Genomic DNA, 12,101 nt, shown 5'->3' with positions numbered 1-12,101 from the left:
TCCTGCGGTCTCAGAGCCTCTGCGATCGAGCGAAGAGTCTCCATCCTGAAGCGCCTCCTGAGGATGTGTCTGTTGAGGAACTTGAGATCGAGGATAGCCCTCCAATCTCCGTTTCTCTTTGGCACTGTGAAGAAATAGGAGTAAACTCCCAATGAGGACTCCTGTGGACTCACTGGCTCAATGGCCTGAATGTCGAGCAGGTGACGGATGGCTTCTGCGGTTCTGAGCTATTTTTCTCTGTTTGAAGGGCGTGTCAATGCTACCAGACGGTCTGGAGGAGTGGTGACCAGTTCCAACTGGTAGCCCTGATTGATGATGTTGAAGACCCAGGCATCTGGGTGGGAGGTTTTCCACTGATGATGGAATTGAGTTAGCCTGCCCCCCACAGGCTCAGCGGAAGAGTCACTGTTTTGATGGACGAAAAGGTTTGTCACCTCTTTCTGAAAAGATCCCCTGAAGGAGCTCCACTGATTTCTTCTTTGTTCCGGTCTAAATCGGAATAAGGTGTGGGAGGTGCGAAAGGAACCCTGGGAGGAAAAACCTTTCTGTTCCTTACGGAAGACCTTGGGTAAGGCCTTCTTCTTGTCTTTCGTTTCGACCAATATTTCTTCCAACTTTTCCCCAAAAAGCTTCTTTCTCTGGAAGGGGAACCACATTAAAACTGTTTTAGATCTGTGCTCCACCTGCCAAGGGCGGATCCATAGTGCCCTTCTAGCCGCCGCCGTAGTTGCCATGGATCTAGCTGCGAAGGCCATTGTGTCTAAAGAGGAGTCTGCCAGAAAGGACACAACTTTCAGAATTCTAGAAACTCCCTCCAGAGCGTTTCTGCATTCCTCTGGGATAAGTTGTCCCAGTTTTCTGGTCCAGACTATTGCCGCACGAGAGACAAGGGCTGAAGTAATGGATGCTTGGATGGCCCAAGCCACTGCATCGTGGGACTTCTTGCAGGCCAGATCAGCCTTGCGGTCGATGGGATCGCTAATAAGGCCCTGGCCCTCCTCTGTGACTTAAGTCAGAGGTATGGAGAGCCGTGACCGCAGATTCCACTAGGGGGATCTTGAATATTTCTGCAGCGTTACTAGCTATGTTGTAAAGGGTAAAAAAATAATCAGGGACAGGGGCTACACGTGGAGTGACATGGTGCTTGTGGAAAAACTCTTTGGCTCCTAGCTGCTTCTCTTGAGGCTGGGAGTCAGGAGCTGCATTTAAGTCAAGGGCTGCTAATGTCTTGGATAGTAATGATTGATAGTCATCAGGGCTAAATAACCTAAGTTGTTTCTCCTCAGTGGCAAGGTCCTCTCCTTCGGATGAGAACTCGCCTTCCTCCCTTTCGTCATCAGAGGAGGCAGGAGAAAAGGTGACCGTGGCCAAGGCTGATTTGGCCGGGGCCGGGGGGGCCTTAAGGGCTGCCTTGGTAAGCCACTGGCTCCCTCCCTCCATTTGGGGTGGTTGGGAACTGGGGCCCTCCCCAGGGTCACTGACGGAAGGCTCAGAGGAGTCGTGGATAGAGGAGGTCGGGGAAGAGAGCTGCACTGCTCTGATGCCTTCTATGAAGGCATCCTTAATAAGAGCAGAGAGCTCCGCTTTAAGGGACAGTAGCCCCACCGCTTCTATGGTGGCTAAAGAGGAAAGCGCATTACCCTCCGAGGGAATCAGCGCCTTACCGGCTGAAGCATTCTCCGTGAGTGCGGTTTGAGGCGCTGCCGGGGCCGCCGGGGTCTCCGACCCCTTCGTTGTGGGCGAAAGCCGGCACGGCGCGGTGCCGCGAACTCTTTTAGTGCCCTTAGCCTGAGCCGCGTCAGCTCCTTTTCTCCTAAGGGAACCGTTTCCCCGCTTCTTCTTGCCCTTCCCCTTAGAGCCATCGGAGTGGCTGCCAGGGGGCTTATGCTGGACTTGTGGGGCTGGGGAAAGCAAGCCTGGATCCAAATCCTCCTGTGCAATGAAGGCGTCAGGACGAACGTCCGCCATTTTGATTTTGGCGGAAACCTGACTAAACAGCCTAGTCACAATCTAAATAGACGGAGAACAGATAGCAGAGACAGGAGGATGACAGAAAAATAGAATCAGAATTTAGAGTAGAAGTAGAAGGTAGAAATTAGTCTTTTTTAAAGAAGAATTAGCAGAGAGCTGCTGACAGAGCCTGCTCTCCCAATGCGAGGCAGGAAAGAACTGGAAATGAGGGGGCGTTTCCCTAGGGACAGGAAGTCAAAATTTAGTCCTGCCTCCCAGAAGCAAGAGGAACGGAAACATCCAGCTTACAAATGACCTCCTCTTCCAGAGCGAGAACAGCGGGGTTGCGACGCCAAAAAAGGTCGAGGGGCATTCCCAGCAGCAGCAAGGGGTGTTCTCGGGTTGGAATGGGTTAGAAAGCTGACTAAAGTCAGCTCTGCCCCTGGGAATGCTCTGGGAACGCCGTCTCCCTCCCACTGGTGCTGCCGTTCTCTTCCCGGATTTAGTTCCCATAGAGGATGCGCCAGCGGAGGAGCCCTGCACAGCTCCACAGCACCCAGGAGCTGACAGGAATGCCCTCCTCATCAGCGTGTGATAAGTGGGCACTTATGCTGGTGTGAGGTCACACCACCTCCAAACGATTTCCCCCCACCTCAGGAATGCACTCTTAGATGGCTGTCCTTTTCACATTTACTAGGGAGTAAGTACCATTGAACCCAAAGGTTATGTCCAAGTAAACATGCTTAAAATCAAATTGCATGTTTCAATAAGGTTTGCATAAGCATTTCCCCATGTCTTCCCAATGATTTGTCTTACTATTTTCAAACAGGCAAAGCAAGGCAAATGGGACTCATTTCCTTTCCTACCATTTTGGTCTTATTCAACAGGTCAGTGAACATGATTCTCATATGCATTTTAGACCATGAGCACTAGTTTCTTAAATCCCACATTAAGGACAACAGTACAAATCTATTCTACATGTAATGGGATACAGTGTATATGGAACACCCTTGCTTTTGGGATTTTTTAAAAAAAATCAAAGCAGGCAAGCTCCAGCACAGAAGAGGAGAAATGACCAAATAATAACACTGGGGGAACCCCCCCCCCACAAAGTTCATCAAAATGGTGGAGCATTGCTGAGAGGACTAGCTTGGCTTTCTCACCACCTTCTCCTCTGAAGATGAGACATCAGCAGCAGGGGAGAGCTCTAATGAAAGAGAGTTTAAAAAACTCACAACATGGCATGTATTTGGGACAATGGGTTTTATCATGCATTACAAGTCATGTCACAAGCACTATCCAAGGGCCCCCAGGGCACTTCAACAGAGCACTTGTAATGACAATATAAGGGAACAATAGCGTATTTCTATAATTAAATATTGTGATTTGTGTGCCAGGAAAATGCAATATCCTTACACAACATCCTGAAAGAGGATTTTTGATCCCACAAAACAAGTAAGCAAGAACATTTTGCACAAAAATGAATATGTAGTAAAATATTCCAGGGAAACAGGTGTGGGCAATTTCATAGAATCACAGAGTTGGAAGGGACCACCAGGGTCATCTAGTCCAACCCCCTGCACAATGCAGGAAATTCACAACTACCTCCTCCCCCAAACCCCCAGTGACCCCTACTAAATGCCCAGAATATGGCCAAGATGCCCTCCCTCTCATCATCTGCCTAAGGTTATAGAATCAGCATTGCTGACAGATTGCCATCTAACCTCTTCTTAAAAACCTCCAGGGAAGGAGAGTTTACCACCTCCTGAGGAAGCCTGTTCCACTGAGGAACCACTCTGTTAGAAAATTCTTCCTAAAGTCTAGACGGAAACTCTTTTGATTTAATTTCAACCCGTTGTTTCTGATACGACCTTCTGGGGCAACAGAAAACAACTTGGCACCATACTCTATATGACAGTCCTTCAAGTACTTGAAGATGGTTATCATATCCCCTCCCCCTTTGTGTTCAATTTCATTGAACACAAAGAATCACAGTGCATATTTTTGCCATCTCATGTTCAAACTTATCAATGCAATGGACTCAAATACTGTGACTTTAAAATTTGTGCAAGATGCATGTTGTTGTTGAAAAGAGCCATAGACACCCACATCTGCTAATCTCTGATGCAAGTTATTAGTAAATCATTCCTTTAATTAGAGACTCTTCTTCTCAAGGCACAACAGTACTTCTGCTAATTATATATGGTTCGCAGTATCAAAGAGGATAAAGTGTAGTTGTCAGAACAGTAAAAAGAGTATACAATTCATTATCAATTTACAACTTTTCTTGAAAATTTGAACACAAATCTGTATAACAATTTGGTATTATCTAACATGTTTAAGAAACTGCCTACAAAACTGAAATACAAGTAAAGGAATTCCTTTAAAAATAGAGTACTGAAGATCTGATTTTAATTTGCGTATTTCCCTCTCAATAATGCTTAATTGAGATATCAGTTTGACAAAACAAAGCAACAGAATCCTTAGATTTTCCACACTGAATTAACATTAAGGACTTCTAATGGATATCTTAATTGGACTCTATTATTCATGGCAATTTTTACACAAATTAAAATCAGCTCCTGTGTGCTCTCTTCTCAACTGAGTCTCAGCAAAAATGCTTTATGAGATAGTAATTTTTAAAAATCCAGACACTGGCAGTAATATGTAGCCTAAATCTACTACTCAGCATTCATAATCAGGATTAATATTCTAAGGACAAATTCTACATTATTTAGACTTTTCGTATAATGATAAGAAGAAATACCACACTCTCTGTAACATAATGGCATACAGGCTTACAGCTGGATTAAAATGTTCATCCTTAGTCCAATAACTACAATGGATTCTGGTACCACAATTCCTGTATTCTATTGAAACCCTATACAAATTAAGTTATAAGGAACTTGTATTTGATACTTCATGAAGCATCTTTACTACCAGAATAGTAAAAAAAAAAAAAAGGTACTGCTTCTATATCAAAAGTAGATTCCAGAAGATGGAACTGGGAGATCACCATTCAACATGTAGGCAGTTGTGCTACAGTGTGTCATCTTAATTCCCATGATGATTTACATTAAACTACTACATTAAACCTGTTCCTCAGTAGTCCAGAAAAGAGTGCATGTACCACTACTGGTTAATGCTCATAGCTTAGGTCCATCTTGCTCCTGGATTCTTGAGAAGTGGCCAAAAGCCTGTTTTACCAGCTTCAGCTAGTGTGCAAATTATGAACTATCATGGATAAGCACCACAGTAATGCATGGGGTTGCCAGCTCCAGGTTAGGAAATACCTGGAGATTTTGGGGGTGGAGCCTGAGGAGGGTGGGGTTTGGGGAGGGGAGGGACTTTAATGAGATATAATGCCATAAAGTCCACCTTTCAAAGCGGCCATTTTCTCCAGGTGAACTGATCTCTATAGCCTAGAGATCAGTTGTAATAGCAGGAGATCTCCAGCTACCACCTGGCGGTTGGTAACCCTAATACAGCATATCCTAGTAACTTCTCCATGTGACCATTACACAGATATCCATGTTCAACAATCCTAGAATGTGTCTTGGAAACTGGACCAAAATGTGACAGCAAGCTATGATGCTAAAAGGTTGATGGTAAGCAGAATCACACCTGTCTATATCACACCCGTCTATATCCACAGAAGTCAAAGGACTTAGAAAGGTGTAACTCCACTTCAGACTGCTGTGCATTTGTTGAAGTCCTACTAGCTTCCAGTTTTTTCTAGGACAAATGTTTAGACCTAAACAAACTGAATTTTGGACATTTGAAAATATTTGCTCTTCTGAACATCTTTGGTGATGAGGTTCAGTTATTATTTCTACCAGAAAGGTTTGCAAGACTATCATCCACTAGGAACAAAATATTCTTGATGGTAGCTCCTGTTTTGTGAAAGTCCCTCCTGCGGAAACCCACCAGATCCATATTATTGGCTACTTCAAAAGAACAGGATAATATTTTTATTCTTTAAGAACTTTTCAGGTTTTGTACTGTTGACTTTTTTTACTGTGCCTATTTTCGTTATATCTATTGATATGGTATTACTTATTTGCTGATTTTATTGTTTTAATTTTTGTTGTACACAGCTGTGGTAACAGCCAAGATGAAAAGAGATGGGTGAATTGAAGTAATAAACACAAACTGAAAAGAAGACTGATCTACAAAAGGAAAATGAAATTAATATAATTCAATGTGCTCTACGTTTAGTTTCAGATGATTTACAAGTAATAGAGTTCTTTTATAATATTATAGATGTGAACTATGGATCATATGAGGAGTGCTGAAAAGAATATGATTTAAGATTATCTTAGACAAAGACTGCAAATATTTCATACCTTGGCTAGATCATTTAGGGGACAGATTAATTGCTGCCATTAAAAAAATTGCACACAAGTCTTTTAGAAATTACTTCTCTGCTAAAAGTCATATTAATGGCCACTGTGGAAACACATCTGAACTGCCACACAACTGTATGAAATTGTTGTTGACAAAACCCAAGAACCAGTCTTCCATATCTGCAACACTCATTAGCATTAAGCAAAGATTTACCAAATATATGCAAAATATGCAATTCAATAGAATTTTATTTAAATAGCTTGCCTATCAATAGGTTTGCATGTTCTTTTCCGTCTATGCATTAGCAAATTTCTTGCTTCTCCTTCACCCCTGTGAATCATCACTACAGAAGCTGTTTTTAATGGCTATGACTTCAATACAAAATAAGCAAGTTTAATCAGAAAGATCTGGTTACAGTCCAGAAAATGGCATGTACAATCAGTTGCCATTATCAGCTTCAGAAGGCAGAGATACCTGTCATTCTCCAGATGACAAAAGGAAAATCCTGATTGTGCTCATAGTATTAATTTCTATGGGCACAACCATCTTGCCTTTTTTAAGAGATTTGTGCAAATGTTCACAGGGTCATGCTCTTATCTCTTTGCTTATCCAAAATGATCATTTTATAATCCACAACAGTTGGAATATGAGTGCTAGTGAGCAGCCCCGTTTTATTCAGCCATATGTAACTGAAAAAAAATACTGAATCTTTTAAATTAGAAGACCTAAATTAAAACAAATTAAACAAAAAGCTCCAAACATTTTCAGCAGACACATTCCTCCTAGGATTACTCACGGATTTTTGGAGTATTACAGTACCTGGCTGGTTTGTGGACTGGACGGGTCATAAGAATAATTCTTCAGAGTATCCTGAGGATTCAGGTGAGGAGGATATCTGATTGTTGGATGAGAGAAGTAGCTAGATGGGGCAGGAGGGAGAATAGCTTGTGGTGGAAATGGCAATGGTGAGGGTGAAGGCGGAGGTCTAGTTGAGATGACTAGAGGAGACAAGATAAAGGGGAAGTTATTTAGGATGTTTCATTACAGCAAAGCTCTTCAGACACAACAAGAAAAACCAAATAAACCATGAACTGGAATGGATTAATTTCCTTGCCTTCCACCCAGGTATGATCCACAACTTTGTTAACCACCAAACTTCCATTCCCACTATTATTATCCTCCAAGTACATAAATAGGCATTTCACTTTACACATTTTATGCCATTACTTGATTTAAAAATGTCTTTAAATACACAAAACACCACCCAAGGGAGACGTATTTCTTTTATCAAGTCTGACACAAAATCCAGGCAAGGCAAACAAGCTGACAAATTGTTTAAAACTCACAGCTGTCTCTTAAGAGGGGGAACAAAGTTAGAGTCCTAAGAGTCAGCAAATGATCCCATAATGCATTGTGCTATACCCTGGGTAACTGGCTGAGAGGGGTAGGGAATAATTAGTAAGCAATAACACTGTGCATAATTAGCTGTCCATTGTAAAAATGCTAATGAACATCCAACTTCAGGGCCTGGGAAAATATCTCACCCAATGGCAAAATCTCTAGTGAACGAAAAGGGTGTCACATCCTATACATATTTTTTCCTTTGCATTCTGTTTCTTCTTCACACACTTTTCTATGAAGAGATTGTATGTAATTTCAGAAAACACAGTAATGTCTATAGTAATGAAAGGAATGTACAGAATGTCCTCTTGCTGCAAAGCTGTTACACCAGGTGTGAAAATGATACTATCACAGTGAATAATAACATTCCATTTATATGGAGCAACTTTTTGTTTGATTAAAATAAAACACTGAATAATCAAGAAGTGAGGGGGGAAGGACAGTGCTTTCTACCTGAGAAGGTACAATGTTGTGTGGCATTTATCAACTCTTAACAATTCAAAATCAGTTCAAAATAGAGGCTGAAATCCAGTACAGTTGCTTGTATGCAGCAAGATACTATTCTTCCCCCCCCCTTCTGTTTCTCTCTGACACATACACCTTTTAAACTAATTGGAATTTAAAAAGGAGAAGAGGGGATAAAGGCCGCTATTGTTGCCACTTGAGGGCTTCAACTCTGAAAGAGGGAAATGAGGCCTGAGCCAGGCTTTGGTTGCTCATGGCCTTGCCTAACATCTTCACTTGTGGTTGTAGAGGTGTTCTCCAAAGGCAAAGCTGATATTGCCATTGAAAGATGAAGGTGAAACAAAACTTGTTATCGTTACCACCTCCAGCCAGTCCAACTTCTTGTATTCCAGAGAGGAAATCTTTTGTGACCCAACACACTGGTCGAAGGTTTACTTCTGTTCCCAGTATTCAAAGTGGCTGGTTAGTATAGTTGAAAACAAAACCCATTAGCAAAAATGAAGATCTCTCCCTCAACCCTTGACTTGTAGGAATTACTATCATCTTAGGGATTTTAATTTCATATCCTGAAAGAGACTTCTTGAACCTCTAATAATGGCTTTCCCTCGTCATAGAGAAGTCAGAGAGGAACAAACAAATTTGGAATTTTATGCTGTCCTTAAAGAAACCAGAGCCTCTCAGAACATCAACATGGCAAATTCCCCTCCCCCACTAGTTTCCTGCCTCCCAATATTCCAGCTTGCCTTGCCTCCTCCACTACTTTGCTAAGGGTTTCTGCCATTTTCTCCTTGGCTATCTTTAGCCCTGATTTTCAGCCCTTTGTCACATACTTAGCATTTATAAACTACTGAGGAAGTAACAGTTCTGAGGATTAATTTATTCAAATTACATTGATTTGGAAGATCTGGGTTTGAATGTTTTAGGGTAAATTAACTAAAGATAAATTGATGTGATAGATTTGATGCTTGAAGCTCATCCCAGACTTGTACTTACTTTGTGACTTCAGGGAAGTCACTTTCAGATTCTCTAGGTTGCCTCCTGGCAAATGTGTTGCAGAAGTAAACATGGGGACAAAAAGAATGGCCTGATTTTTGGGGGGTCCAGACACTACCTCTGACTCTAGTTTGGCTGGTGATCTTGGGCAAGTGACTAGCCTCTATCTACTGCAGCATTCTGTTTCCAGGAGTGGCCAAACAAAGAACTCTGGGAAATGTATAAGTATGGCCGGATAGCCCACAAGAACCTACTTTTTGTGTGTTTAAAGCATTTCACATATATCAGCTTGTACTCCTCAGAACAAATCAGTAAGGAGGACAGTAGTACTATCAGCATCACTCAGGATCTGATTCGATGATACATTAAAACATGAGTTGGGGTGGGGGAAACCCCAACCAAATTTGTGTTTCATGTGTGACCTGACACTCACCTTTAAAATGGTATGCTCTCATTAGCAGAAAAGGGCTGGGGGAGTGGGATGTTTGCCAGGAAGACAAACAACCCTCCCCCACAGCCCTTTTCTACTAGTGAAAGAATGTGGGGTGGACACCTGGGAGCCAATTTGCATTTTAAAGGTGAATGTTGGGTCACATGTTAAACGCTAGGTGGGTTGGATTTTTCCCCAACCCGTGTTTAATGCATTGTCTAATCAGATCCTCGGACAGATGATGTGAGTCTTTCTTCAGTCTATCTAGTAATTCAAGGTAGCTATTTTCATCACTGAATTATATGGATAATTGTTCTGCTCTTATCTCTAATATCTATAAATATGCATATTCTTTTCAAATATTCCTTTCTCCTAATATTGCTATGCTAATTGCCTCAATTTCTTTGCTATAGTTCTCCTTCACTCTTGTTGTGGTACAGACATTCAGGTTAGATGGGGCAAAAGGAGTTTATTATTACGGCCACAGTATCTTTCCAGGATTTCACAGGGGGGGGAAAAAGAGAAAATTAAAAAAAAACCAAGACTACATTGTTTAACTAATTTTGGTTCGTGACAAGGAAAAGACTGAAGAAGTCTATTCTAGATAATAACTACAGAAAGTCCAGTTTTGATATCCAATTGGTTTTTTATATCTAATTTTTTTCCAAATAAGAACTGCACTTAAAGCCTTTGAAATAAATCAATTGAAATTGCACTTAACATCTTAATTTACTTCACTGTATTTATCAAATGTAGTCTATCCCCCACAAATGGAAGCATCTTTACAGAGACAAGTTTAAATTCAAGAAACTTGTCAATATATGAAGCCTCAATAATTCATAATCCAAAAGTTCCCCTACTGTAACTTTTACACTTTTACTCCGTACATTTTATGACTCAGAATTTCCATCATGTCATCCACGGGAACATCTGCAAAGTGTGTGCCCCTTTACGAGTCCATGCCAATATGGAGTTAATTGATTACAGAACAGATAACATTTTAAAGAAGAAGAGTTGGTTTTTATATGCTTTCTCTACCACTTAAGGGAGACTCAAACCAGCTTACAATCGCCTTCCCTTCCCCTCCCCACAACATACACCCTGTGAGGTAGGTGGGGCTGAGAGAGAGTGACTAGCCCAAGGTCACCCAGCTGGCTCCATGTGTAGGAGTGGGGAAACAAATCCAGTTCACCAGATTAGCGTCCGCTGCTCATGTGGAGGAGTGGGGAATCAAACCCGGTTCTCCAGATCAGAGTCCAATGCTCCAAACCACCGCTCTTAACCACAAACCACCGCTCTTACAAAGAGCATCTGTTTCAAGATTTCATTATTTGTAATCCAAGGGGACTGAATTAGACATGGAAGATGATACACTTATGTGGCTTATATGGTATAAATTGCTATAAATTGATTTATTCTACTCAAAGCAGACAGAAGTTGTCATAAGCCATAATGTTCATAAATCATAAATGTTTTCTACTCCTTTTTGCCAAATATTAAAATTTAGCATTGTCAATAAATAACAGCTTAGATCTCACCTAAAATTTCCATGATAAGGAGGAATAGGAGGCAATTTTTACTAATTTCCCCCTCTCATTGTAGAACTTTGATTCCTCCCCAAACTACTCCTGGGGTGGGGTCCCCCATCTCTCAAGAGCAGCATTTCCAGAGGCATTCTGGACTGTAGTAGGAGGGTGGAGATAGGAAAATCACATTCCACGGATGGCAATCCTTCTGCCCATGGAAATTTTAAATAGTGTCCAAAGCCAATGGCTTAAATTAATGTTTCCACACTACTGCAGTGGGAGAAGACTAGCTAATTCTTCTTGCATCCTCACCACTGTGTGCAACTCCTGGAATTCCCGGATGGTGATGCTGGAAAGTGGTCAATCTTGGTGAAGAATCCTGGGGAGATGTAGTGCTAAACAAAGGCTTTTCAGGCTTCTTCATTGTAGGAGAAGACATATCTGAAATAGTGATACAACATAATAGCTATGTTAGCCCACATATTACACTTTATGCATCACAGTACTAAAGTACTGCTTACACACCATTAGTTGCCCCTATATATATTACAAGACAAAGCTAATTGTATTCAAAATGGGCACATTTCATTTACATGAACAGCAAGAGTAATCACTGATCTTTCCATATTTTGACATTGCCCATGACAGAGATTAACCGATTCCCTATGAACTGGAAAAAAGGAGGGAAAGTATACTAGGAGGCAATGTTAACAGGGCTATCCTACAGCTGTGTTGCATTTTGTTTTTAAAATGGCAAAATATATCACCATACCTCAAACCCCTTGCAATCAAGACTGCCCCCCCCCCCCACATGAGATTGTCCTGGGTTTGAGCTGATGCCAGAATCCCATTTCACAGAATTATAATAGGGTGGGATGGTACTGGGGAGGCTTCACAGCAACCGAAGCCTCACTTTTAAGGCATACATTACTGCTGGAAAATACAGCTTTAACTTTTTACTGGTTCCGTGGAATGAGGAAGAACTGAAA

The 12,101-nt window shown here is 41.6% G+C and overlaps 1 protein-coding gene across 11 annotated transcripts in view; it reads right to left on the bottom strand.

The window, feature by feature from the left end:
* Positions 1 to 12,101, bottom strand: part of NFIB (nuclear factor I B) — a 435,226-nt gene that overhangs the window by 75,310 nt on the left and 347,815 nt on the right. For all 11 annotated transcript variants that reach the window (XM_056847865.1, XM_056847871.1, XM_056847866.1 and 8 more), the window contains 2 exons: positions 11,425 to 11,553; positions 7,117 to 7,295 (listed from right to left, as the gene is read on the bottom strand). In XM_056847865.1, coding sequence (XP_056703843.1) covers positions 7,117 to 7,295; positions 11,425 to 11,553 — 308 coding nt within the window. The remainder of the gene's footprint in view (positions 1 to 7,116; positions 7,296 to 11,424; positions 11,554 to 12,101) is intronic.

The sequence above is a fragment of the Euleptes europaea genome, chromosome 4, assembly GCF_029931775.1.
Source record: "Euleptes europaea isolate rEulEur1 chromosome 4, rEulEur1.hap1, whole genome shotgun sequence".
In the NCBI taxonomy this organism is placed as follows: Eukaryota; Metazoa; Chordata; class Lepidosauria; order Squamata; family Sphaerodactylidae; genus Euleptes; species Euleptes europaea.
The sequence above is the reverse complement of the archived record's forward strand: the minus strand, read 5'-3'. Positions and strand labels throughout refer to the sequence as shown.